This window comes from Narcine bancroftii, chromosome 1 (genome assembly GCF_036971445.1).
Source record: "Narcine bancroftii isolate sNarBan1 chromosome 1, sNarBan1.hap1, whole genome shotgun sequence".
NCBI lineage: Eukaryota > Metazoa > Chordata > Chondrichthyes > Torpediniformes > Narcinidae > Narcine > Narcine bancroftii.
The window spans coordinates 128,311,541-128,338,189 of NC_091469.1; the positions used below are offsets into that span (position 1 = coordinate 128,311,541).

General features: G+C 41.3%; 1 protein-coding gene across 10 annotated transcripts in view; it reads right to left on the reverse strand.

Annotated features, from left to right (window-relative positions):
• The window catches only part of LOC138763897 (microtubule-associated serine/threonine-protein kinase 4-like), a 588,435-nt gene that overhangs the window by 508,146 nt on the left and 53,640 nt on the right, over window positions 1-26,649 (reverse strand). The window contains exon 1 of one of the 10 annotated variants that reach the window (XM_069938928.1): window positions 24,818-24,829. The exons of the other annotated variants lie outside the window; for them this stretch is intronic. Coding sequence (XP_069795029.1) covers window positions 24,818-24,826 — 9 coding nt within the window. The 5' untranslated portion in view covers window positions 24,827-24,829. Of the gene's footprint in view, window positions 1-24,817; window positions 24,830-26,649 lie in introns of those variants that run through there. 10 annotated transcript variants of the gene reach the window in all.

Below are 26,649 nucleotides of genomic sequence, written 5' to 3' on the forward strand. Positions count from 1 at the left end.
CTACTTACCTACCAACTCACCATCTTTGGGACATGGGATGAAAGTGGAGCAGCAGGAGCATTCCCAGACAGTGACAGGAAGAACATGCATACTTTACACAGACTGCACCAGATGTCAGAGATAAACCCAAGTGGGCAGTAGCTCAGCCAGAGATACTACTGTGCCACATAATTGTCAAAGATGCTAGAAATGAATGGTCCCAATGCACTGATACCTCCTGACCAAACTATGTGTAAGTTTTCAGTGTTCATATTATTTTACAGTACTTACTTTGATATGTGCTGGATATCTTTCAAAAGGACAAAGAACATTTAAATCTAGCATCTAGCAACACAGCATTATCAATCTCAAGAACTTCTTCAATTAACATTTCCCTTTCAGCTGGAGACACCAGGTGAACCTAAGGATACATTATAAATAGTCCAACTCTTAAGATTAGTGCTTAATACTATATGTTTGTTCCCCAGCCCTGGTGTGATGAGGTGCACTGAAGAATTATTGCAGCATTAGGTACTGGGCAGTTTTCACTCCGTGGTAAAGTTATCCTCAAAGAGCTTAACACCTTAGTTCATAAAAGATATTTTAGCAAATCATATATATTTATCTAGCACTATTAACACTGCAGTGTCCCAAAATGCTTCACAAGGATGATAAAAAATTTAACATCTACTAAGGATGATGAACTCTTGAGAAAAATGTAAAGTTGGAGGGACTCTGATCAGACAGCATTCACAGCTCAAAATAGTCCACTTTAGGATGGGAGCCTTTATAGAGACTGATAAAGGGTCAACCTGGAATACTGACCAACCATTTCTGCACCCAGAGGCTACTCAACACACCAAGACTCCCCGGCTTCTCATCGTTTACTCCAAATTCCAGCATCTGCAATTTTTATGTATATCGACTAAACCTTGCCCTGATCAGTGGGATTTAATGGACACCTTTCAAAGTTTAATGGCTAAAGATCAGATTTATTGTCAAAGTATAAACACAGCATCACATATAGCCCTGAGATTTGTTTTCCTGCGGCCCAAACAGAATTTCTACTCATCAGTAGGGCACAAAAAAACTGCACTCAAGAAAGGATGAGTACAAAGGAGAGCAAGAGGGAAGTGCAATATGGAAAATAAATAATAAATAATGTGCAAAGTTAGAGTCCTTTTTAAGAGACTCTGAAGGAGTTTTGTTATTTAGCTGTCTGATGGTGGAAGGATGGCAACTCTCAAAAATATCTACAAGTGCACCGTGGAGAGCATTCTGACTGGTTGCATCACTGTCTGGTATGAAGATGCCAACTCTCAGGACAAGAATAAACTCCTGAGGATTGCTAACTCGGCCTGAAACATCATAGAGGACATCTACATGAGGCAGTGTCTTAAAAAAGCAGCCTCTATCCTCAAAGACCCCCACCACCCAGACCTCGCCCTCTTCGCTCTGCTACCATCGTGGAAAAGGTACAGACGAGCCTAAAGATGAGCACTCAATGGCACAAGGACAGCTTCTTCCACGCTGCCATCAGATTCCTGAATAATCAATGAGCATAGACGCTGTCTTACTTTTTGTACACTATTTTTTTTAATTTATAGTAATGTTGTAAAATGGTTATAATATGAATATTTGCATTATGATGCTGCTCCAAGACACCGAATTTCATGACTTGAAAAAAAAACAAATGCCGGAGAAACTCAGCAGGTCAAACAGGGCCTTCACGTAGCAAAGGTATATCACCAACGTTCCGGGCTTGAGACCTTGATGAAGCCCGGAACGATGGTGATGTATCTTTATCTTTGCTACATAAAGGCCCAGTTTGACCTGCTGAGTTTCTCCAGCATTTGTTTTTTTTCTCCCCACTTAACCATGGTATCACAGAATCCTGTGTTTTACCTCAAATTTCATGACAATAAATTCTGATTCTGAACTGTTCCTGAACTTAATGGTACCAGTCTTGTGGCACTTATGTCTCTATCTTGACACAGCAGCATAAGCAGAACTTGTCCTGGGTGGTGAGGATCCTTGATGATGCTGCGGCTCTCCAACAGCTTTCCATGTACATTTTCTTCACAGGGAGAGTTTTGACTATCATGTACTGGACAGTGTCTACAGCCATTTGCAGGGATTTCCACTCAGAAGTATTGGTGCCCCCATACCAGACCTAGGATTATTCATCTCATCCCCACTTTTATTTTTTCATGGATGGATAAACATATGGATTCTCTGCAGCAAACTGCCTCATCTTCCAAAGTCAATGGGTGTAAAGCTGCAGGTTAGAAATCCAGTTGTTGCTTCAAAACGTACTATACCATAGTAACCCATGGATCAATACAAATGGTGGAGTGGCTCACACAGTGGAGCTGCTGCCTTCAAGTTCAATTGATCTGGGTTCAATTTTAACTTCGAGAGATGTTCTGTTTTCACATTTTCCCTTGGGATCATCATAGGTTTCCTTCAGGTGCTTTAATTTCCTCCCACATCCCAAAGACATGCAGATTAGTCAATAAATAGGCCACTGTAAGTTGCCCCTACTCTGCAGATGAGTGGTGAAATCAGGGAGGAGTTGATGAGAATGTGGGAGAAGGGATTGCAAGAAAATTAATGGACAAGGATTTAAAAGGGAATCCAAGAGCAACTTTATCACACTATCACATGGATACATGGCATGAGCTGCCAAAGTAAGTGATAGAGGTAGGTCCAATTACGACATTCAAAAAAAGGATTGCTCCACAGATTGGAAAGGTTTTGAGGCATCCATGTGATGCTACAAATTGGAGCAAAACACAACCTGCTGGATCAGTGGGCAAATAAAAATTGTCAACATTTTTGGCTGAAACGCTTCAAGACTCATGTTGATGAATATTTTAGAGGGATAAATGTAGTTTTACCTGACAATAATGGAACCTTTACCTTTCACAGGCAAATGGAATGGATTTAAATTGGCATCTTGAATAGGACTCATTAATAAATAGGGCCAAAAGGGCCAAATAGGGCATGAAAGATTTGCTTTCATGCTGAATTCAAGAATGGGTTCGGTCTGTGATCCAATGGCATATGAATACAGTATATACTAATATATACAAAATGATGATTGGAAACCTTTGCAGATTGGTACAAGATATTTAAACTCAGATCCAATGCCAATGCCACACACTGAAATGTATGCTAAATACTGGTATGGATTCATGGACCTTTTACAAATATTATGGGGACCATATACAATTGAAGGTGGTGCTGGGACAAAAGATCAACTATTACTTGTTTGAATGGAAAAGCCAGCAGGAGGGGCTGCATTGCCAACTCCTGCTTCAAGTTCTAATCTTTTTGGTAATAGAGGAAAGGAAGGGAAAAATGTTAAAAGCAGATTTAACAGATATTAAAGGGCTTTCATTTCAACATTTTAATGCTGCTTACTGATATAAAGTACTGACTAAATCAGTGGTTCCCAACCTTTTACTTTCCACTCACATACCACTTTAAGTAATCCCTATGCCATAAATGTTCTGTGATTAATAAGTGATTGCTTAAGGTGGGATGTGAGTAGGAAGGGAAGGTTGAGAATCATTGCTCTCGACCCAATTATTACTGAAATATTTTGCTTGAGAAAAATTGTCACTGGCCCATTTCCTTTGGAGTTCTGAAACTGTGCACATAACGAATCGATTTGGAATGATTAAAACAGTGGTTTTCAAACTTTTTCTTTCCACCCACATACTACCTTAAGCAATCCCTTATTAATCACAGAACACTTACGGCATAGGGAATACTTAAAGTGGTATGTGAGTGGAAAGTAAAAAGTTGGGAACCACTGGACTAAATGCTTCCAAAAGCAACAATAATGAACTACAACTCTTGCAATCAATGATTAGTAGTGTGGTTCAAAAGTACTCCAGCAACAGATTACGTAAATAACAGCTTTTCGATCCAAACAAATCCACACAAAATAAACAAATTACATTAAAAATATCTCCATACATTGTCAAAATAATGATTTTTATTTGAATGAGAAAATGTTATGGTCATACAAAGCTGGTCATAGATAATTATCTTTGTTGCTGGGTTTTCAATTACATTCACTGAACAGCCTCTGCAGAACTGGCTAATGACAGCTGCTTGTGAACAAATTTTTTGCTTATCACACTCTTATCTTTACCAAACATATCATAAACACAAACTGCTGGCTTACTTCGATACAGAAGTCCTTGGTGGTGTGGCAATGGAATGAGGATGAGAAAGGAAAAGTCAATCTCTCGTTCAATCACCACACCTGGTTGTCAAAGTTGTAATCCTAAAACATACCCCAAATTTAAAAACTCAAAATATTTGGAACCCTAGATGCTGATCCGAAATCCATCCACACCGGGATGACATCATTTCAGTAAAGCAATCACCATAGCATTTCCACATTATCTGTTTTATATCTGATTGGCAGTCTGTAATGAAAAGGACTACTAACATTCAAATTTGATTTACATCAACTCTAATTAGAAAGCAACAGTATTAGCAAAGTGAAAGGTTGTGGGTTCAATTGGCACTCATTGAGCCATATTTCAGGCGAATACTTTAGGACAGCCATTCTTTTTTTTATATATATAATTTTTTATTTTTCACATTGTGAACCATATCAACCAAAATATATTCAAACATTTCTCATTAAATATACAGTGGCATTTTCTCCCTTTTTTCCCCCCCTACCTTCCCTCCCACTTCCCACCCCCCTCCAAAACCAACATATACAATACAATAATACCATTAAACAATGTCATCACATAATGAAAAATAAACAAGAAAAATGTGTCATTTTCTTTTACACACTGGATCAAGTCGTTTTGTCTTCCTATCATTTTAGGGGGTGGAGGTCTGAGGCAAGCCCTCTCTGTTATGTTCCATGTAGAGTTCCCAAATTATATGGTTTTTTTTTACAATGGAATACATTTATTCATTTCCATGTACCATTGCTGTATTCTCAGGCTCTCTTCCATTTTCCAAGTTGACATTATACATTTTTTTGCTACTGCTAAGGCTATCATAATAATTTTTTTTTGTGCTTTATCCAATTTGAGGCCTAATTCCTTACTTCTTATATTACTTAGAAGAAAGATCTCTGGATTTTTTGGTATGTTATTTTTTGTGATTTTATTTAATATCTGATTTAGATCTTCCCAAAACACTTTCACTTTCTCACATGCCCAAATTGCATGTACAGCTGTTCCCATTTCCTTCTTACAGCGAAAACATCTATCTGATAATGTTGGATCCTTTTTTTTAAACTTTTGGGACATGTGTAACCAATTATACTATATCATGCGTGACCTTGTGTTTATTATATTCTTCATAGTTCCAGGACGTAACTTTTCCCATGTTTCATTTTTTATCTTTATGTTTAAATCCTTTTCGCACTTTTGTTTGGGTTTAGAGCTTATTTCATCATTTTCCTCATCTTGCAGCTTGATGTACATGTTTGTTATAAATCTTTTAATTATCATTGTGTCTGTAATCACATATTCAAAGCTGCTTCCTTCTGGTAATCTCAGTCTGCTTCCCAATTTGTCCTTTCAGGCTAAAGCACCTGACTGTCTATATAACAACAGCAGCACATGCAAGAATCTGCAGTTCTTTTTTTGATAAAACTAAGCTAAATAGAGAAAGCATTCTTGCAAGCAATGTAACAATTGTGAAAAATATCAAAATGAATAGAGGACAGAATTATTTCTTTTCAGGACAACAAAGCAAAGCAATTATTTCTTCATCCATTGAAAACAGATACTGAAAATATTGGTAACTAAACATAAAGCAATAGTGCATACACATGATTACCACATGACCTAAACAAACAGGAGTGATATGCATGTTTCAATGGCTTTTCATGTAAGTTCTTAATGCATTCCTGTCGTCTTTTTATTGATGGCAAGCATCACTTCTTACGATCAACAAATTGCTCAACAACATATCCATTATGAACATTTCATAAATCATTCTCAAATAACTTTTTTTATATATAAAAAAAGCTACCTCATAGCTTCAAGGACAAGGGCTTGAAAGGTAGCACCCAGATTTAGGCATATTTTGTCAATTTAGCACACTAATTCACTGCCAATTGGTACACAATTGGGCTACTTTGTGCACAGCCCACATCCTTCAGGGTGTAGGCCAAGATTACCCCTCTTTCACATTTTGCCTGTATGGCCAGCAAACAACTCTTCACATCATTCATCTGATCTTGGTCCCAAAATGCAATGTCAGTTTCCAAGCCATTGTCCACCCAGTTCCACAATAGCTACCACTTCACATTTGTTTAAACCAACCTGTCATTGGTCGACAATTATTTAGCACAACAAATAATTTAATTGTATTATTTCCTTTATCCACCTGTGCAGAGATAAAGTGGCAGTTAAAACTCCATGGCATCTAACATGATTGTACTTGTGCAGTGCAATAGTTGCCACCTACGTCCAGCTCTCGCTCTGGCATCAGTGGCTGTTTGCATACAGATAGACTATGATAAAACACCTCAAAACAGGATAAACTACAACAGGTTAGCCTTTGACATCCCACCCTCAGAGAGGCAGGAAATCTGCCTCTCTTTATCACATGAAAAATGTTGCTGTGAGCAAAGAAATTCATTCAAATCAACAGCATTCAATTGCTTAGTTATTGAATATAGATAATAGAGCATGATACTGAGTAGAGCAGCACAGCACTGCAGTTGGCACCTTCTCATGCTGAACAATAGCAGAAGTCTACCTTTTTATATTCAAAGTATGTGCATCAAATCAGTAATTGCCTCCAAATTGAAGGGCAGCTAAGTGACCAGTCGCATTACCGGACCCGCTTATCACGCGCAGTCGGCAGGGCAGCCGTGGCAAGGATGGCATTGTGGGACCATCTCTTCTGGTCCAGACCAGAAGGATGCATACGCGCTTGCGTCATCGGGATGCAAGCGTCAGGACGTTAGGGTCAAGGGACCTCGATCGGGCTTAAAAGATGCAGCACGGAATTCAAAATAAAGCAGTTGTGCTACTGGAGCTCACAGCCTGTTGACTCAAGTCTCTTCGCTGCGCTCGCTCACAACACGCTACGTTATCCTGAGGGCAATTCAGACTTCACCCAAACTGAGAGGCTCACTATCTCATTCACCTTCATGGCAAATTAAAACAACTTGTTTTCTCTTTCTCCAGCTCTGACAATAAAACATTAATCATTTCTCTTGTGCTGCAGTTGCTGTCTACCCTGTCAGCATATTCAACAAGTTACTTGGGAAAGCAAGGAGTTTACTAATGGGGAAGTATAGTTACAATTCTGGACTACTGATGAGGTGGCACCGGGAATATTGTACACTGTTTTGGTCCACATTTCTGAGAAATTATATAGTGGCTTTGGAAGCAGATCACATTGGTTTCATTTATTGAAATTGTCCTATTGCATATAGATAAAGAAATTAGATTTATATTCTTTGGAATTTAAAAGAAAAAAGATCTTATTGAAACATACAAGGTTCTGAAGCGGCATATCAGGAAAGATATCAAAATGTATTCACATGTGGCAGAATCTCAAATGAATGTCCATTGCTGCAAGATAAGGTGATCACATGAAAGTGAGGTGTGTGACAATTTCTTCTTGTTGGGAGTCAGTGGCACATCACATGGAAAAGGCCCTTAGACCTTTCTTAAGCATGCCAACCATGATGGCATTTTAGGACAGTTCCATTTGCTTGCATTTGGCCCATATTGCTCTAAACCCTTCCTATTCATGCATCTTTTCAAAAGTCTTTTTTGAATCCAAACACATAGAATTCTCTATCCAAGTGGATTCTAGAGGAGAGATCACTGAAAACATTGATAGTGGAGGAACATAAATATTTGGATTAGGGAACTGAGAGTTAAGGTGGACACAAGAGACTTACAGATGCCAGAAGAACTCAACTGATCAAGCAGCATCTCTGGAGATTAGGAAATGGTTGATGTTTCAAATCAGGACCCTACATCAAGCCAGATGGAATGTGAGCTTGGAAGAAGAGTTGAGGGGAACAGGCAAAAGAGGAAAGACTTGATGCAGACCAGCTGTGTGCAGTAGTCCACGCTTGAATGGCCAAGGGTCCTCTGCCCACTCTTTTTTACTCATGTTCTTCTATCCTTGCCAGTTTCTAGAATTTTCTCTTTATCCTTCACTAGTTCCACTCTGCCTATGGGTCCCATTAACCCATATTTTAATTTTGCTAAAATCCAGAGTTTATTCAAATTTGTACATTAGAACTGCACATGACATTACTTTCATCTCAAAATCTTGCTGTCGCCTGCTTCCTTCTCCTAGTTTAACTGTGTCAACCTCTATCATCTCTCCAAGTATTTCATCAATGACCTTTCGCTGGCCAAATTTCCCAATGTCATCTTGCCTTTCCCTTCTAACCTTCTCATTGATGGAGCCGATTCCACACCTCAGTGCAACACCCAGAGGCATGGAAAACCTCTTTCCACAGCATCCCATTTAAATCAGACCCCTAATGTGATGCAAGGATCGACAACGAGACAGACAACAGACTCGCCAAGGAAAATAGCGCCTTTGGAAGACTACACAAGAGTCTGGAAAAACAACCACCTGAAGAAACACACAAAGATTAGCGTATACAGAGCCGTTGTCATACCCACACTCCTGTTCAGATGCGAATCATGGGTCCTCTACCGGCATCACCTACGGCTCCTAGAACGCTTCCACCAGCGTTGTCTCCGCTCCATCCTCAACATTCATTGGAGCGACTTCATCTCCAACATCGAAGTACTTGAGATGGCAGAGGCTGACAGCATCGAATCCACGCTGCTGAAGATCCAACTGCGCTGGGTAGGTCACGTCTCCAGAATGGAGGACCATCGCCTTCCCAAGATCATGTTATATGGCGAGCTCTCCACTGGCCACCGTGACAGAGGTGCACCAAAGAAGAGGTACAAGGACTGCCTAAAGAAAGCTCTTGGTGCCTGCCACATTGACCACCGCCAGTGGGCTGATCTCACCTCAAACTGTGCATCTTGGCGCCTCACAGTTCGGCGGGCAGCAACCTCCTTTGAAGAAGACCGCAAAGCCCACCTCACTGACAAAAGACAAAGGAGGAAAAACCCAACACCCAACCCCAACCAACCAATTTTCCCTTACAACCGCTGCAACCGTCTCTGCCTGTCCCGCATCGGACTTGTCAGCCACAAACGAGCCTGCAGCTGACGTGGACATTTACCCCTGCATAAATCTTCGTCCGCGAAGCCAAGCCAAAGAATGTGATGCACAAAACTGCTTTATCTCATTTGATGAAAGAATCTGTAACATGACAATGCCTCTCCCCACAGATGCTGGCCGGCCAATCTGTCGAGCACCTCCAGCATGTTGCTGAAAACTCAGATTTCCAGCAACAGTTGTTTTCTTTGGATTATTAGAGCAGATTAGATTATCGAAATCAGTGCCTCTCTGCCCAACTGAAATCAACTTCACGTGGCCAGTTGAGAATTAAAAGAAAATTCAATTTTTTTTGCGCTTCACGTCAAGTTTGATTTTAATTTTGTTCCTGACTGTGAAATAATTTGGGAGAACATTATAACACCAGATTGCTAAATTCTTCATTAATTGTAATCTTTGATGAAAAGTTTAATTCATAATAAATCTAACAACTTTTGAAAACATTGAAGATAAATGAAAAGATGTGCTGCCAAAACTTACAAGAACTAAAGCAATATCTCAAAAAAAATGTTTCAGTCCTTTGCTACATTCTGGGACAAACAGGCAACTTATCCCAGTATGGAAGTCAAGACAAAAAAATAAAAAATATTTTCAAAATATGCTAAATGATAAGTTCTAATCCAGTGGAAATGACTAGAGTGCATTAATTTCAAATCTGATAAATCCTGCCAAAATAACAACTCCATGTAACCATCTTACAGCAAGAAATATGAATTGAAGGGGTAAAACTATTACATTAAGCTTGAATCTCCTCTTCTCTTTGGCTTGGCTTCGCGGACGAAGATTTATGCAGGGGTAAATGTCCACGTCAGCTGCAGGCTCGTTTGTGGCTGACAAGTCCGATGCGGGACAGGCAGACGCGGTTGTAAGGGAAAATTGGTTGGTTGGGGTTGGGTGTTAGGTTTTTCCTCCTTTGTCTTTTGTCAGTGAGGTGGGCTCTGCGGTCTTCTTCAAAGGAGGTTGCTGCCCGCCGAACTGTGAGGCGCCAAGATGCACGGTTTGAGGAGAGATCACCCCACTGGCGGTGGTCAATGTGGCAGGCACCAAGAGCTTTCTTTAGGCAGTCCTTGTACCTCTTCTTTGGTGCACCTATGTCACGGTGGCTAGTGGAGAGCTCACCATATAACACGATCTTGGGAAGGCGATGGTCCTCCATTCTGGAGACGTGACCCACCCAGCGCAGCTGGATCTTCAGCAGCGTGGACTCGATGCTGTTGGCCTCTGCCATCTCGAGTACTTCGACGTTAGGGATGAAGACGCTCCAATGAATGTTGAGGATGGAGCGGAGACAACGCTGGTGGAAGCGTTCTAGGAGCCGTAGGTGATGCCGGTAGAGGACCCATGATTCGGAGCTGAACAGGAGAGTGGGTATGACAACGGCTCTGTATAGGCAGATAAAACAGTTTCTCAGTAACTAACCTTACATTGCCATGGAAACGAATCAAGAAGCTAGAAGGAACTCACAAATTCAACATTGAACAGACAAGAGAATTCATCCTTTTATCCTCGACAGGTAATCACTATCATCTCCATCAGTAATGAAGCACCATAGGGCTGTGTCTGTAGCCCCCTGCTCTACTCACTTTACACCTATTGACTGCATGGTTTGGAATGACAACAACATCATCTACAAATTTGCTGACTACCACAGTAGTGGGTTGTATAAAAAAAAGCGCGATGAGTCAGTGTACAGGAGGGAGATTGAAATCATGGCTGAATGGTGCTCCAACAATAACCTTACACTCAATGTCACCAAAGCCAAGGAGCCAATTGTTGACTTCAGCAAGGGAAAACCAGACACATACAATCCAGTGATCATTGGTGGATCAGAGGTGGAGAGGGTGAGCAAATTTAAGTCCTTGGGAGTCAGTATCTCAGTGGATTGCTCCTGGACCCAACACATTGACAGTGTCGTGAAGAAAGGAGTTTGCAGAGGTTTGGTATGACAACCGAAATCCTGGCAAATTTCTACAGATGTGTGATGGAAAGTGTGCTAACTGGCTGCATCACAGTCTGGTATAGGGACACCATTACCTCGGACCGTAAAGCACACCAAAAGGTAGCGGCGGACTCAACCCAGGACATCACAGGCAAAACCCTCCCCACTATCAAGAACATCTATAGGGAACGCTGCCACCAGAAGCAGCAGCAGTAATCATCAAGTATCCACACCCTCCAGCACAAGCTCTGTTCTCACTGCTATCAGGAAAGAGGCATAGGTGCCATAAGTCTCGAACAAGTGGCAATTCTGCCACACTCACAGGAAAAGAATCTCAGCGTTGTATGCGAGGTCATGCATGTACTCTGACAATAAATTGGAAATCTAACGTAGTCCTACAAGTTGGACAGCTAGTTCCCTGATAATAAGTGAAATGGAGAAAATGAAATAGCAATTGGGAAAATTAAATTACAAGCCCATTCCAACAATCAAAACTGAAGCATGAGCATTTTTAAAAATGCCATTACTAAAACAATGAGATAGACTGGAAGACTACACAAAAGAGTCTGGAAAAACAAACAACTGAAAAACCTCACAAAGATAAGCGTATACAGAGCCGTTGTCATACCCACACTCCTGTTCGGCTCCGAATCATGGGTCCTCTACCGGCACCACCTACGGCTCCTAGAACGCTTCCACCAGCGTTGTCTCCGCTCCATCCTCAACATCCATTGGAGCGCTCACACCCCTAACGTCGAGGTACTCGAGATGGCAGAGGTCGACAGCATCGAGTCCACGCTGCTGAAGATCCAGCTGCGCTGGATGGGTCACGTCTCCAGAATGGAGGACCATCGCCTTCCCAAGATCGTATTATATGGCGAGCTCTCCACTGGCCACCGTGACAGAGGTGCACCAAAGAAAAGGTACAAGGACTGCCTAAAGAAATCTCTTGGTGCCTGCCACATTGACCACCGCCAGTGGGCTGATAACGCCTCAAACCGTGCATCTTGGCGCCTCACAGTTTGGCGGGCAGCAGCCTCCTTTGAAGAAGACCGCAGAGCCCACCTCACTGACAAAAGGCAAAGGAGGAAAAACCCAACACCCAACCCCAACCAACCAATTTTCCCTTGCAACCGCTGCAATCGTGTCTGCCTGTCCCGCATCGGACTGGTCAGCCACAAACGAGCCTGCAGCTGACGTGGACTTTTTACCCCCTCCATAAATCTTCGTCCGCGAAGCCAAGCCAAAGAAAGACTAAAACAAGCTTCAATGTTAACTACTTAAGTTCTTCAATGTTTAACTCATATTTCAAAGATATTAAGTGTGCACATCTACAGTGATGATCGTACCAGAGCACATGTCCATGATTCTGTTAAATCTTGAAGTAGGGGTGTGTCACGTGATGCCGTAGAGCCAGGAAGCAGAAACCTAATCCTCTCGGGAAATTGATTAAAAAAAAAGTTATTTAAGCAAAGTTCTAAAAAAGTCAACTGTGAAGAAAAACTACATTTAAACTTTTCATGAAAGTCACCAAAGAAAAACAAAACTGTTGTAGGATCATCCAGCAGAAGATCAGGAGCAGAAGGTTCTTACTCAAACAAAGCCCAGGCATCAAAGACAATGACCGTCCACACATGCGCAGCAAGATGCACATGCACAAAATAGATGAGCCCTCAACGGCAGTCAGCACATCTAGCACTGGGAGATTCCTCATGTTGCAACTGGACTCGGAGGAGGAGGAAGAAGACTCACAAGACAGTGATGATGAAGAGGAATAAGTTATACAGAAGAAAGTTTTAATATCTGCTAAAGGTAAAAAGCCAATAGCATCAATGAAGATTTAATGAGGGAATTGAAAAATACAAATAAACAAATTAAAAAATATTTTATCATTGTGAATGAATTGCGAGTTGCTTTGGGTAACTTGGATGAAAGAGTTAAGACTGTGGAAGATGCAAAGGAATAAGCGGGAAAAGTAGAGATCAACACAGATGTGTTGGCTGTTGATGGGGACAAAATGTAGGAAAAATTAGATATTCTGTAAAAATTTAGCAGAAGAAATAATATTAAAATTGTTGGACTTAAGGAAAGTACTTAAAGTCAAGATCCTAGACTGGATACCTGAAGTTCGGGGAGTGGAGAAGATTGGACAAAATATTGAAATTGAAAGGGAACATAGAGCCCTTATACCAAGACCAACATCAAATCAAAAACAAAGATCTATATTGATTAAGTGTCTAAGACATCAGGACAGTGAAAAAAAATATTGATCACCGTGGAGGAAGGAGCAAAAGAAAGAGGTGACCCGCTTGATTTTGAAGGAAGTAGTGTTGTTTTATCAAGATAAAAGTGCAGCTTTATTGAAGTGAAGACAAGAATTTAATCCAGTTAAAACTCTCTTTATCAGAGTTTGTGGAAACATTGCTGAGTATTAGACCTGTAGAGTGATTAAGTCAATATAATGGTTCTTATTTTTTTTAATATTCAGATACAACTCTTGCATATTAACTATTATATGGTTAATATTCTGTGGGGTGGGGGAATGGGAGCCTGATTTCTACCATGCCATGTGTATCTTTGTGGAAATTACCACAAAGCTTGGTGGGGGGGGGGGGGCAGCGAGAAATTACTAGCTTCAATGTACGTCATATATTCTATGTTACATATATTCTAACTGTATTTTTTTTATTTTTTTCTGTTTGGATTTCTGGAGGGTATGTGCTCCGTCATGGAGGATAAAGATTGAGCAACTCATCGGAGGAATCACACAGGGAGAGGTAAAGGAGGAACATGTAGATATTGTGATAAGCCTCTGTAGAGATGAATAATAGTGAAATAAACAAGTTCTAATGTTAATGGGTTGAATGGGAGGTGAAGAGAAAGAGAGTATTGTCACATGTTAAGAAAATGGGAGCTCACCTGGCCTTCCTATAAAAATTACACTTAGTTTGACAAAGAACATCAAAAATTAAAAAGGGATTGAGTGGGGCAGGTCTTTGCTTCTTTATTAAATGCAAAAACAAGAGGAGTGGTGATTTTGATGCACAAGAATCTTCCAGTTAGAGTAATGGACGCTGCAGGTAGGCATGTTATAGTGCGCCAGCAATTAAACTCAGAACCCTGGACTCATTAATTTATATGTGCCAATCTTAACAATGAGAAATTTATTCAAGAAACATTTCATAATTTGGCTGATACTTATAAAAATATTTTGATAGGAAGAGACTTCAATTTCTTTTTGGACCCAGTTTTAGATAAATCAACAAAGGCAGTAAAATGGTATTAATGAGAGCTGAACTTAGTGGATGCTGGAAGAATTCATTCAAGATATCATTCTTTTTATTCAAATAGACATTACTCCTATTCGAGGAGAGATTTATTTTTACAATCAGCTCAATTAGAAGGCAGGATTATGGATGCTCTATATAAAGTGAGAATTTTAATCAGATCACTCACCTTTGATATTGATGATTATGATTAAGGAAAACTGTCTATAGGTGGTGTTTTAACTCTTCATTGTTAAGATTTTAAGACAAATTCAGGCATTTTGAGAGACGAACTGCAATTCAACTACTGATAAATTTATTATAAAGGACACTATTAAAGCATATTTAAGAGGACAAATTATAAGTTATACTTCTAAGATTAAAAAGGAATATACAAGCAAAGTGGAAAAATTGGAAAAAGAGATAATTAACAGAAAAAGACCTCCAAATGAGGGACTCTGAAGAAAAGTATAGACAACTTAGTAATTAAAAAAAACTTGAATACATTACAAACATTTAGAATAGAAAAATCAATAATAAGAACTAAACAGAAGTATTATGAGCTGGATGAAAGAGCTCATAAGGTACTTTCTTGCCAGTTGAAAGCAGAACAGGTCTCAAGGATGAATAATGTGATAAAAACAGATACAAATATGACTAATTATAAACCTCAAGAAATTATATCAATCAGAATCTCAAGGAGATATTAATAAAAGAATGATTTAGCACAAATAAAGCTTCCAAGGTTAAATTTGGAAGAACATGTAGAACTGAATGTCCCCTTTCCTCAGGAGGAGGTGAGGGAAACATTAGGTTAATTGCAAAGTGATAAATCTCCAGAAGATGGTTTCCCTCCTGAAGAATTTAAAGATTTGTTGATCCCTCTATTTATGGAGGTGTTGGATCAGGTGTCAGAAACATATGCTCTCCTGGGAATTATTATCATGATTCCAAAATAAAAGATAGGGAGCTGCTGAAGCCATCATCTTAGAATTGGATTTCATCATTAAAGTTAGATCATAAGATTATTGCTAAAGTATTAGCAAATAGACTGGCAAAATCTTTGCTGAAATTGATAAACATGGACCAAACAGGCTTTGAGAAAAAGAGACACAATCTGCTGATAATGTAAGGATGTTGCTTAGTATAATACATTTGGCACAAAAGAGAGGTGATCTGAGTGTGGCTGTGGCATTAGAAGCAGAAAAAGTATTTGATAGATTGGAATGAGACTTTTTTTTAAAAAGTGCTGGAAAGATTTGGCCGAGGTTAAATGTTTACAAATTGAATAAAGGCATTATACAATGAGCCTAAAGTTAAAGTAGTGACTAATGGACAAATTTCTATATGGTTTCAATTGACAATATCTAGTAAATAAGGATGTCTGCTATCCCCAGCTCTATTCATTTAAGCTATAGAACCACTTGCAGAAGCAATCTGTCGAGATGCAGTCATTAAAGGATTTAGGGTCAGTTAGGAGGAATACAAGATCACTTTATTTGCTGAAGACGTATTGATATATTTGACAGAACCACCAATTTCATTACAGAAATTCCATGGGAAAGTTTCAGGTTATAAAATAAATTGGAATTATGCCTCATACAGGAGGAGATTATACTCCATGTCAAAGAGATACCCCATTTAAATGGCCAGTAAATGGAATAAAATACTTAGGAATACATACAGATAATAATTTTCAAAATTTATACAAATGATTCGCCTTTACTTAAAAAGGTTGAAGAAGATCTGAACAGATGAATGGCCCTACCTATAACATCAGTGTGAAAAATAATTTGTATTAAAATGAATATATTTCCAAGAGTACAATATCTCTTTCAAACACACCATACCATTCTCAGAGGTTCTTTCAAGAGTTAAATAAATGTCAGAAAGTTTCTTTGGAAGGGCAAGACGTTGAGGGTCTCCATAGAAAAATTAACATGGAATTATGAACTAGGAGTTTTACAACTCCCTAATTTTAAAAATTACTATCAAGTGGCGGAGATGGGATTTCTTGCTTTATTTTTGAGGAAGGAGATAAACCTGCATGAGTGAAAATAGAATTAGAAAAAAGGAGAAAAATGACAGAGGATTTTATATATAAATGGGATGTGAAATTAGTAACTGGTGAGAAAGAAACCCCTTTGATAAAAACATTTAATCAATAAAATAAATAGTGATATTGGACAAGAGGTTGGGGAGGGATCATCTCCCAAAATCGTTTTGACTCATAACAGGCTGATACCCTGTACAATGGGTAGCCAATATTTTGAAATTTGGTCTCATGAAAGGATCAGATATCAAAGATTGTTATGAGCAGGAGCAACTGATCTTATCTGAATAATTTTTAAAAAGTATGGAATTCTAAATAATACAATCTTTTCCTATTTTCAAATAAGAGTTTATCTTGGGGATAAACTGGGCCCAACAATATTTTTACCAACTTGTACTGAAGTGTAGATTCTGATTCATAAGGGAAATACAAATAAATTTACTTCAGTAATCTATTTCTCACTTCAAATGTGAACCCTCAAACAACCGGTCAAAACTGGTCTGAAATATGATGGGATTGGTTGACTAATACAATAAATGTAGGATGTATATTAGTTCAATTTTTTGCATCAATTATATCTCACATCACAGAAACTAAATAAATTAAAATCAGACACATCAGACTGATGTTTTATGTGTGGCGAGAAGATAGGAACCTTTCTACGTTCAACTTGGTCATGTTCTAAAATGAAACCTTTTTGGGTAGATTTTGGAAATTTCTTAGAGAAGATTACAGGAATTCAATTTTCACAAGACACAGAATTATTTTTACTGGCGAATATTACAGGGATAAGACCTAAATTGAAACTATCCAAACATCAAACAGAGTTTATTAAAATTCTGTTGACACTAGCCAGAAAATGTATAGCAATTACTTTAAAGTCTGCTTCACATCTAGGGGCAATTTAATGTGGAAACACATAGATGTATTCCCCTACAACTTAAGTAGCAAGTACTTCATATTTTTAGAAATTCAGCATCCATATTTACAAATCTCAGGTGTAAATCTTTAGTTGTGTTTTTCCTAGCCCTCTAGACTTTCTCCAAAAAATTAAATACGATATGAAATTACAATCTGTGGAGTGTGCGACACTTTTCAGCAATCCATTCTACTATTCCTTCTTTTCTACTTCTTTATCTTTTTTTTTTCTTTTTCTATATCTACATACTTTTCTTTGGGGTTGTAGAGCTCGTCGAAAGAACCAAAGACTTGTTGATCCAAACCAAGGCTTTTATTATCAAAAGACAGGAGCTCTTCACAGGTGGCTGACCAGTCTGGAATGATCCGACCTGGCTAGGGACACAACCCTTTAAGGCCCAGACAATAGGCGTGGCTAAGCTCTCAGCCAATCGCTGTAAGCACAGTCATTACACTCTAGATACTGTAACTATGTACATTGGTGATAGGTCTGTACTATCACATTCACCCCTTCTTGGAGAACTGACCCTGGGGTGGAAGGGCTGAAGAGGGAGAAGGGAAGGAAGAAAAAAAATGAGGGAGAGAATGAATGGAAGGGGTAGGTTAAGGACTGTAGCGGTCAGGGGGTCTGACCATCCGGCGTGACCGCCGTGGTGCCGGGACTGGGGTCGCTGAAGTGGTGTTGCCAGCAGGCTCGTGAGGTGTGACCGCTCCTTTGCTCAATTCCCCAGTCGTGTTGTCGGCAGGGTGGCCCGGGTCGTTGGGGTGCTGTTGGTCCTTCTGTTCCGGCACGGGGCTTGGGGAATAAAGAGTTGGGGAAGGTTGGGTTGGGGGGGGGGGGGTTGCTGGGCCTACCGTGTCCTGAGCTAGGTCCCACACCGAAACAGTGTCCTCTCGCCCGTCTGGGAACTCAACGTAGGCGTAATGCGGGTTCGCGTGGAGTAGAGTCACTCGGTCGACCAAGGGGTCGTTCTTTGAGTGCCGGACGTGGCGTTGCAAAAGGACGTGGCCAGGGACGGTGAGCCATGCCAGTTCAGTGGTTCCTGATTCGAATTTCCTTGGGAAAAGGAACATCCTTTCGTGGGGGGTAGCATTTGTTGCGGTACATAGGAGGGAGCGGATGGAGTGTAAGGCACTAGTGAGAACCTCCTGCCAGTGAGAGGTGGAGCGACCTTTAGACCAGAGACCCAGTGTAACCGCTCTCCAGATGGTGGCATTCTCCCTCACAGCGGATCGGGAGCTGGTGGCAGGCCGAACGTAGGTCAATGGTGGAGAATATGCAGTATTGGGCGATCCGGTTCACCACATCCGTGATATGTGGCAGGGGGTACACATCCAGGAGCATGAAGCGGTTAATGGTCTGGCTATAGTCGACCACCATCCGTAGCTTTTCCCTGTTCTTGACAACAACCACCTGGGCTCTCCAGGGACTTGAACTGGGTTCAATGATGCCCTCATCCAGCAATCTAAGCACCTCACTCCTAATGAATTGCCTGTTTTCGTAACTATATTGCCGACTTTTGGTGGCCACAGGCTTCCAGCCAGGGGTGAGGTTTGCGAAGAGTGCTGGCGGGGCAATCCGGAGTGTGGAAAGGCCGCAGGAGTGGCCCCTGGGCACGGGGGCGGGTTGCTCGGGTGGTTCAGGGGTGGGGCGATGACAGACTGAGAGGGGGGCGTGGGGTCCCCCAAAGTGTAGGGACACCCCTCGAAACTGACACTGAAAGTCTAATCCCAGCAACACTGGGGCGCACAATTGGGGAAGGATGAATAATTTGAAGTGGGTGACCATTACGCCCTGTACTTCCAGCGTGGTGATGCAATACCCCTTTATCCCAGTCGAGTGCGACCTCGTCGCTAATGAGGTCCTCCGGGTAGTGGAGATAATGTCAAGTCCCCAACGGAGGGCCAGGTCTGGCCGGATAAAACTGTCAGTTGACCCAGAGCAAATAAGCAATCGGTTGGCTGCGGCGGGTCCCCAGTCGGTCGCGGTGGCGTGGGCAGCGGCAGCAGGGGAGCAAGCAGTGGTAGCGGTAGCGCCGTCTCCGGGGGTGGCCGTGGCAGCGGCAGCAGCAGCGGTAGCATCGGCCCCGGGGGTGGCTGTGGTCGAGTGTTCTGCACGGGGGCGAGAGGCGGGCCAACATCATGGTTGCTAGGGTGGGCTGCCCCTTCCGGGTTCGGCGTCTCCGTGACATCAGGCGTTGCCGTGCAGGGGAGCCCTCGCTCTCATTGGACAAGAGCTCTGGGGAAGAAGAGTTTGAATGGGATAGTGGCGATTGGGCTTCACACGAGGCACTGTGTTTGCCGGCGGCCATTTTAGACCTACAGACTGCAGCAAAGTGGCCGTTTTTAAGGCACTTCCGGCACCTGGCTTTTCTTTCTGGACACTGGGTCCTGCTGTGCTTGTCCCTCCTGCAGAAATAACATCTTGGGTTCGCAGGGGGCAGTGTAGCAGCAACCGACAGGCCGTCAGTATTTTGGGGGGTGGTAGGGTAGAAGGGCACTCTACTCACTTCAGAACGTGGGGTCCAGTCCCTAGAGAATTCGTTTGACTTTAAGGCTGCATCCTCCATTGTGAGTGCCTCTTGTTTGAGCAAGCACAGCCTCACTTCGTTCGATCGGAGCCCAGCCACATAGGCATCCCGGACGAGATCATTTGTGATCTCAACAGCAGTTTTGTCCACACAGTTACAGTCCTTGCCCAACGCCTTTACTACTTGTAAATATGCCCTGCTGGACTCGCCGGGCTGTTGCTTCCTCGACGCAAGCACGAACCGGGAATGAACTCTGTTCATTGGTTGATCGTACAGTTCTTTCAGTACCTTTATGGCTGCGACGTAAGTGGTCTCATCCTGGATGTTCTCGTAGACTCTCAAGGATACCATAGACAGCAATGCTGTTAGACACTGGTTATCCTCCTCCACCTCAATGAGCCTTAGGAAGTTTTCAAAGTTCAACAGCCAGAACTTAAAGGCTTTGAAGGCTGTAGCTGACTGTGGGTCGATGTCAAGTTTTTCTGGCCGAGTCAGACGCTCCGTCCCTTTTTAAAAAAATTATTTTTGCTAATAAAATTGTAGAGCTCGTCGAAAGAACCAAAGACTTGTTGATCCAAACCAAGGCTTTTATTATCAAAAGACAGGAGCTCTTCACAGGTGGCCGACCAGTCCGGAATGATCCGACCTGGCTAGGGACACAACCCTTTAAGGCCCAGACAGAAGGCGTGGCAAAGCTCTCAGCCAATCGCTGTAAGCAGTCATTACACTCTAGATACTGTAACTATATACATTGGTGATAGATCTGTCCTATCACAGGGGTCTTCTTGGGTGGGTTAGGGTTGGGCTATAACCATCATGGACTAAATATTGGGTTTACTTTTGTACTTGTACTCTAACGACTGCATGTACGATCAAAATTGTTAAATAAAATATTCAAAAAACCTTGAAGTAGCCAGAAAAATAATCATAGTTTTAAACTCAGAATCAAACAATTGTAAGTCAAACTAAAAAAGGGCATCTATCAAAGACACAAGATTAAATGGATGTTAGAACAAAAGATGTCAGAGCAGAAGTTGGCCATCTGGCCCGTCAAACCTACTCCACCATTCAATAAGATCCTGTCTGATCTGGATACAGTTCCATCTACCTGCCTTTCCCCCATGCCCCTTAATTTTCTGACAATACAAAAAAAATGCATCTTAAAAATATTCAATGAGGTATCTCTAATAGTTTCTTGGGCAAAGAATTCCACAAATTCAATTATCTCTGGGAAAACCAATTTCTCATTTCCATCCTACATCTTCACCCTGAATCTCAAGGTCATGTACCCTAGTGCTTGTCTCACCTACCAGTTGAAACAATTTTCATGTCTCTACCTTATCTATCCCTTTCATAATTGTCAGTCTTCTGAATTCCAGCCATTATCATCCAAGCAACTCTCCTTGTAGATGAAATATGACATTTCCAGAACCAACCTAGTGAACATCCTCTGCACTCCCTTCAAAGCCCGTACATCTTTTTCCTCAAAGAAAAAGACCAGAACTACATGCAATACTCCAGGTGTAGCCTTGCCAGCACACTGTATAGATGAAGGAGAGCTTCCCTGCTAATAAGTACAGTGATGGCCAACTTTCTGCTTGCCTTCTTGATTACATGTTGCAACTGCCAACCAATCTTTTGTGACTCATGTACAAGTGCTCCCAAGTCCATCTGCACCGCAAGCTTTCACCATTTAAATATAAATCTGATTTATTATTCCTTCCAAAGAATATGACCTTGCATTTACCAATATTGTAGTCCATCTGCCAAGACACTTGTCACTTAACTTGCCTACATCTCTCCAGATTCTACACAGCCAAGGCTCCTCAACTCTTCCTACGCTTCATTGATCGCTATATTGATGTGGCCTCGTACACCAAACTTTATCACTTTGGTATGAGTTCCATCCCGACTTCACTTGCTCCATCACAAGCAACAATTTTCCCTTTCTCAATCTCTGTCTCCATCACAGGAGACAAACTCTTGGTAGACATTTTCCACAAACCCTCACAGTTACCTTGACTCTATCTCTTCATACCCTGACTCCTGCATTCTCACAATTCCTCCCTGTCCATCACATCAGCTCCCAGGATGAGTTATTCTATGTAAGATCATTTAATGTCCACCTTCTTCAAAAATCGTGGCTTCCCCTCTAGACAATCAACTTGGCCCTCACCTGCATATCTTCCATTTCCCACACATCTGCACTGGCTCCCTCTGCCCCCAGAAACAAAGACATGATTCCTTATGTAACACATCATCCTCTGTAATTTCTGCCAAAGACAATGTGATTGCACTATCCGACACATCTTCTTGAGAGACCGCTCCCTCCTTGACTTTCTCGTTCACTCATCTATTCCCACCCATCACCCCTTTGGTACTTACTCCTGTGACCAGAGGAAATGCTACACTTGAACTGACAACAGCCACATTCTGGACGACAACAGTCCTTCGAAGCAAAGCAATACTTCAATTGTGAAACCGCAGTGAACATTAACTGCATCTGGTACTCCCGCTGTGGCCTCCTCTGCATTGGAGAGACTGGACGCAGACTGGGAGATTGTTTGTTGAGCACTTTCATACTGTCCACTGCAATAGGAGGGATCTTCCAATGGCAACCCATATCAGTTCTCCACCCCAATCCTATGCTGACATGTCTGTCCACGGTCTCGTACACGACCAAACTGAGATATCTTGCAAATTGGAAGAATAACACATCCTATTCTGTCTGAGCACCTGTAACGGAGGATTTAAAGCGTGTTTTTTTTTTACTTTTGCTTCTGCAAGGCTGAGAACCTGCTTGTTTTTTTTAAGAATAAGGAGACATAAGCTAAATTCCACCGAGGGGCCAGAGATGCAGTTATCTGAAGAAAGGACATCTGTGTACCAAGAACATTTAATCTTCCTGCTTGTTTTGGTCACAGACTGTCAGAGGCCTAACCTTGATGCAAAATAAACCATTGTATTCAAAGTGATAAGCTGAAAATTATGTTATTCGATAGAAGCCTAGCATGCAAGCTTGCTTGCTTATCTTTCTTACGGTGCTGGGAATAGGTGCTTTGGTAAGCAGTTTTTGGGTAATATAAGCCATGGTCCCGCTGCTGAAGTTTGAGACTCTCCGAGAGGTGGCAACATCTCTCAGCAAGAAGAAGAACTTCTCGAGTCCAGCCAACGTCCCAGTCGGGGGAGGTGGAGAAGCTGCTACCGGCGCCCTTACAACCTACTACAAGTGTGCAGTCGTTGCCTCACTTCGGCAGTTGGGACCAGTCCAGGCGTTGATAAGTATAGTTGGGAAGGGCTTGCATATTGTAGTTTGAAATCAACTTTTGAATTTGTAATAAACATATGTATAAACTGAACTGCTCTCGGTGTGGGTGTCTATTTTCTTTCGGTAACTCAAACACTGTGACCAATCTAAAACTAACAAAGTGAGAGGTACAAGCTTACCCAAGACAGCACCCTCCAACGAGATAGCATTAACAGAGTTTTCCGATTTCCATCAGCCCCCGCCATTGTCTCTCCCTTTCCCAATCCCTGTCTCCTATCCTTCAGTTCTGCATTCACAGAGCTACCCCCATATCCCATTAGTTCTCAGCTTTTCCTTCCTGCTTTCCTATCCATCTCCATCTGTGGCTTCTTGCCTCTTGGTCTGTGCACCTCCCCCTGCCCTCCTCCCTTTTTGTTCAAGTGCCTACCTGCTGTTTGCTCTCATTTTGACAAAGGCCTCAGGCCCAAAACCTTGGTTATATATCTTTGCCTCCTATGGATGCTGCATGACTTGCTGAGTTTCTTCAGCACTTTTTTGTATGAACTACAATCACTGACTTTCTCGTTGCATACCATTCCTTCTGCGTTGCATGAAAGTGTCAACCAAGACCAATATGCTCAAGCCTTGCATCACATTTTGGAATGATCAGCATTACACAATTGAATCTCAAGACATCTGCACTACAAAATGTACTTAAAAAAAAATTAAAGGGTTTTCAAGACACAATAGTGCAGGTTCACCAAAATGCAAGAAATTTTTTAAAAAGTGTTTTTTTAAAAAAAAGCTCATCTCCAGGATCTTGGTTAAAAAGGGGAAAATGGACAATGAGTCAAAAAACAAGACAGATTAACCTTTTTTAAAAAAATCACATCTTGAGCTTTCAAGAACAAGTAGCTTTTCTATGTGCATTCAGATAGAAACTGACTCATTCTAACATGCTGTGAATGTTTGGATAATCACAGCCTTTGAAACCATCAAGGACTTGGATATTGCAGGAAACAAAGTAAAGGAGCAGAAGTGAAGGTCAACGGTGTACTCAAGCTCCCAAAGACCATGTTCATCCCAAAAGCAGAAATCGTATTCCGAACTCTGTCAGAATTTTGTTGATCTTACACTTCCACTTCCAAATTATGGGAATTTTAGACTCTCAGAATATCCCCGACCTCAGAGATGAAAGAGCCAAGAACAGCCAGGAGTGAATGACCTCTTCCAAGCATCACCACCATTAATGAAGCAAGTTTTCAACCAATTTTTTTTCCCCACTTGGTTTGATGTTAAAAACAGAAGTTCACAGTACAGCACCAAGAACCACAAAGCATTCTGACCAGAGCACTGCAATCCTGCTTCAGAACCAGCCATGGTCTAGCAAACAGCATCAAGACTTGCACCTATTATATAACAGTGTGAAAACGTGCCCAGGTAACAAAATTCAGATCAAATCCAACCCATCCCTTCGGCCTACAGTGTTACAAAGCAGGAACACTAAGCACCAATAATCTGCTGCTTGACTGGCTTCATATTCCAGGATCTGCAGTTGTATTTGTTTAACCAGCTATCAAATTGGGATTTGTCAGGTCCAGTCAACTTTTGACACAATTTCAGACCAAAACTGGACAAGAATTAACTATTTACCTTATCCATGTGTGATAGTACAAAATACTATCACCAATGTATATTTGTATATATATTTGCATATAACTGTTGTGATTGGCTGAGAGACGTAGCCACGCCCACTGGCAGGTCATAAAGGGCTGCTCCCAACCAGACCCAGGTCAGTCTGGACTGGTCGACCTTGGTGTACTACCCTCCAGTCTTTTGCTGATTAAAGCCTTGGTTTGAGTCATTCAATGAGCTACACCATGTCCTTCATGATTTCATAAACAGCCAAAGAAGAATTACTGATCTTAATATCAAGGCAAAATTTAACAGACTGGCATCATCATGAGAATCCAGAAAAAAATACCCCACAGGGAAAGGGGCGTGAATCCAAACATCTCAGAACTAGAACTTCACTGTAGGGGTTCCTCAGGTCAATGCCCATCTTCAGCAAACTTATCAATGACCTTCCATAAGCATTCAGTAAATAAATGGGAATTTTAAAAGGCCTATTACAATTTGAAATTATTGATTTGAAAATGTTGGTGTTTTATAATATTCAGCCCATGAAATGCATCACACAAATGCCATACAAAGGAAAGTCAAACAAAAAGGCTGTTCCTTCAACAAAAAGATAATTAAAATGTACTGTCAATATTATTTAAAATTTTCATCTGTTATCTTTTTTATTTCATTTAAAATCATTCTTCAATTAGAATCAGTCATAGAACACATAAACAGGCCATTCATCACACCATGCCAACCCTATTATTCATCTACACTAATCCCATTTGCCCACGAGGTCCTTATTTTTCTATTTCATGATTAATAAAGTGCCTCTCAAATATAGTGGTGATATCGGACTACTACCTCCTTTCCCAGCAAGTTCCAAATATCAACCATTCTGTGTATCAATAAGCTTTGCATAAAATCCCCTAAAATCCCCTTTCACACTTTAAACTTGTGTCCCCTTGTTTGTTGATAATGAGGATAATATATTTATTGTCATATACTGTATACTGCACAATATACATATGCACTGAAATTATTGTCCCATCACACTGAGCACTGGCACACCTCAAAGCTACTGTTCACATTGCTGTCTCACAACTGCACTGCCAGATTCAGTTCAAACAGAATCATCAAGTTTGCAGATGATACGGTTTGCAGATGATACGGTTTGCAGATGATACGGTTTGCAGATGATACGGTTTGCAGATGATACGGTTTGCAGATGATACGGTTTGCAGATGATACGGTTTGCAGATGATACGGTTTGCAGATGATACGGTTTGCAGATGATACGGTTTGCAGATGATACGGTTTGCAGATGATACGGTTTGCAGATGATACGGTTTGCAGATGATACGGTTTGCAGATGATACGGTTTGCAGATGATACGGTTTGCAGATGATACGGTTTGCAGATGATACGGTTTGCAGATGATACGGTTTGCAGATGATACGGTTTGCAGATGATACGGTTTGCAGATGATACGGTTTGCAGATGATACGGTTTGCAGATGATACGGTTTGCAGATGATACGGTTTGCAGATGATACGGTTTGCAGATGATACGGTTTGCAGATGATACGGTTTGCAGATGATACGGTTTGCAGATGATACGGTTTGCAGATGATACGGTTTGCAGATGATACAGTGGTGGCCTCATCTTAACAATGAGTGAACTTACATAGAGGTTGGGAGGCTTGTCAAATGGTCCGAGAACAACAAGTCTCACAAAATGAACAAGACAATAGCGAAAATTGTTGACTTCAGGAGGTTGACTACACTCCACTACACAATGGACAGAGTGGAAAGTAAAAATTTCCTTGGTGTGCACTTCAAGGATGACCCCATAGTGGACTC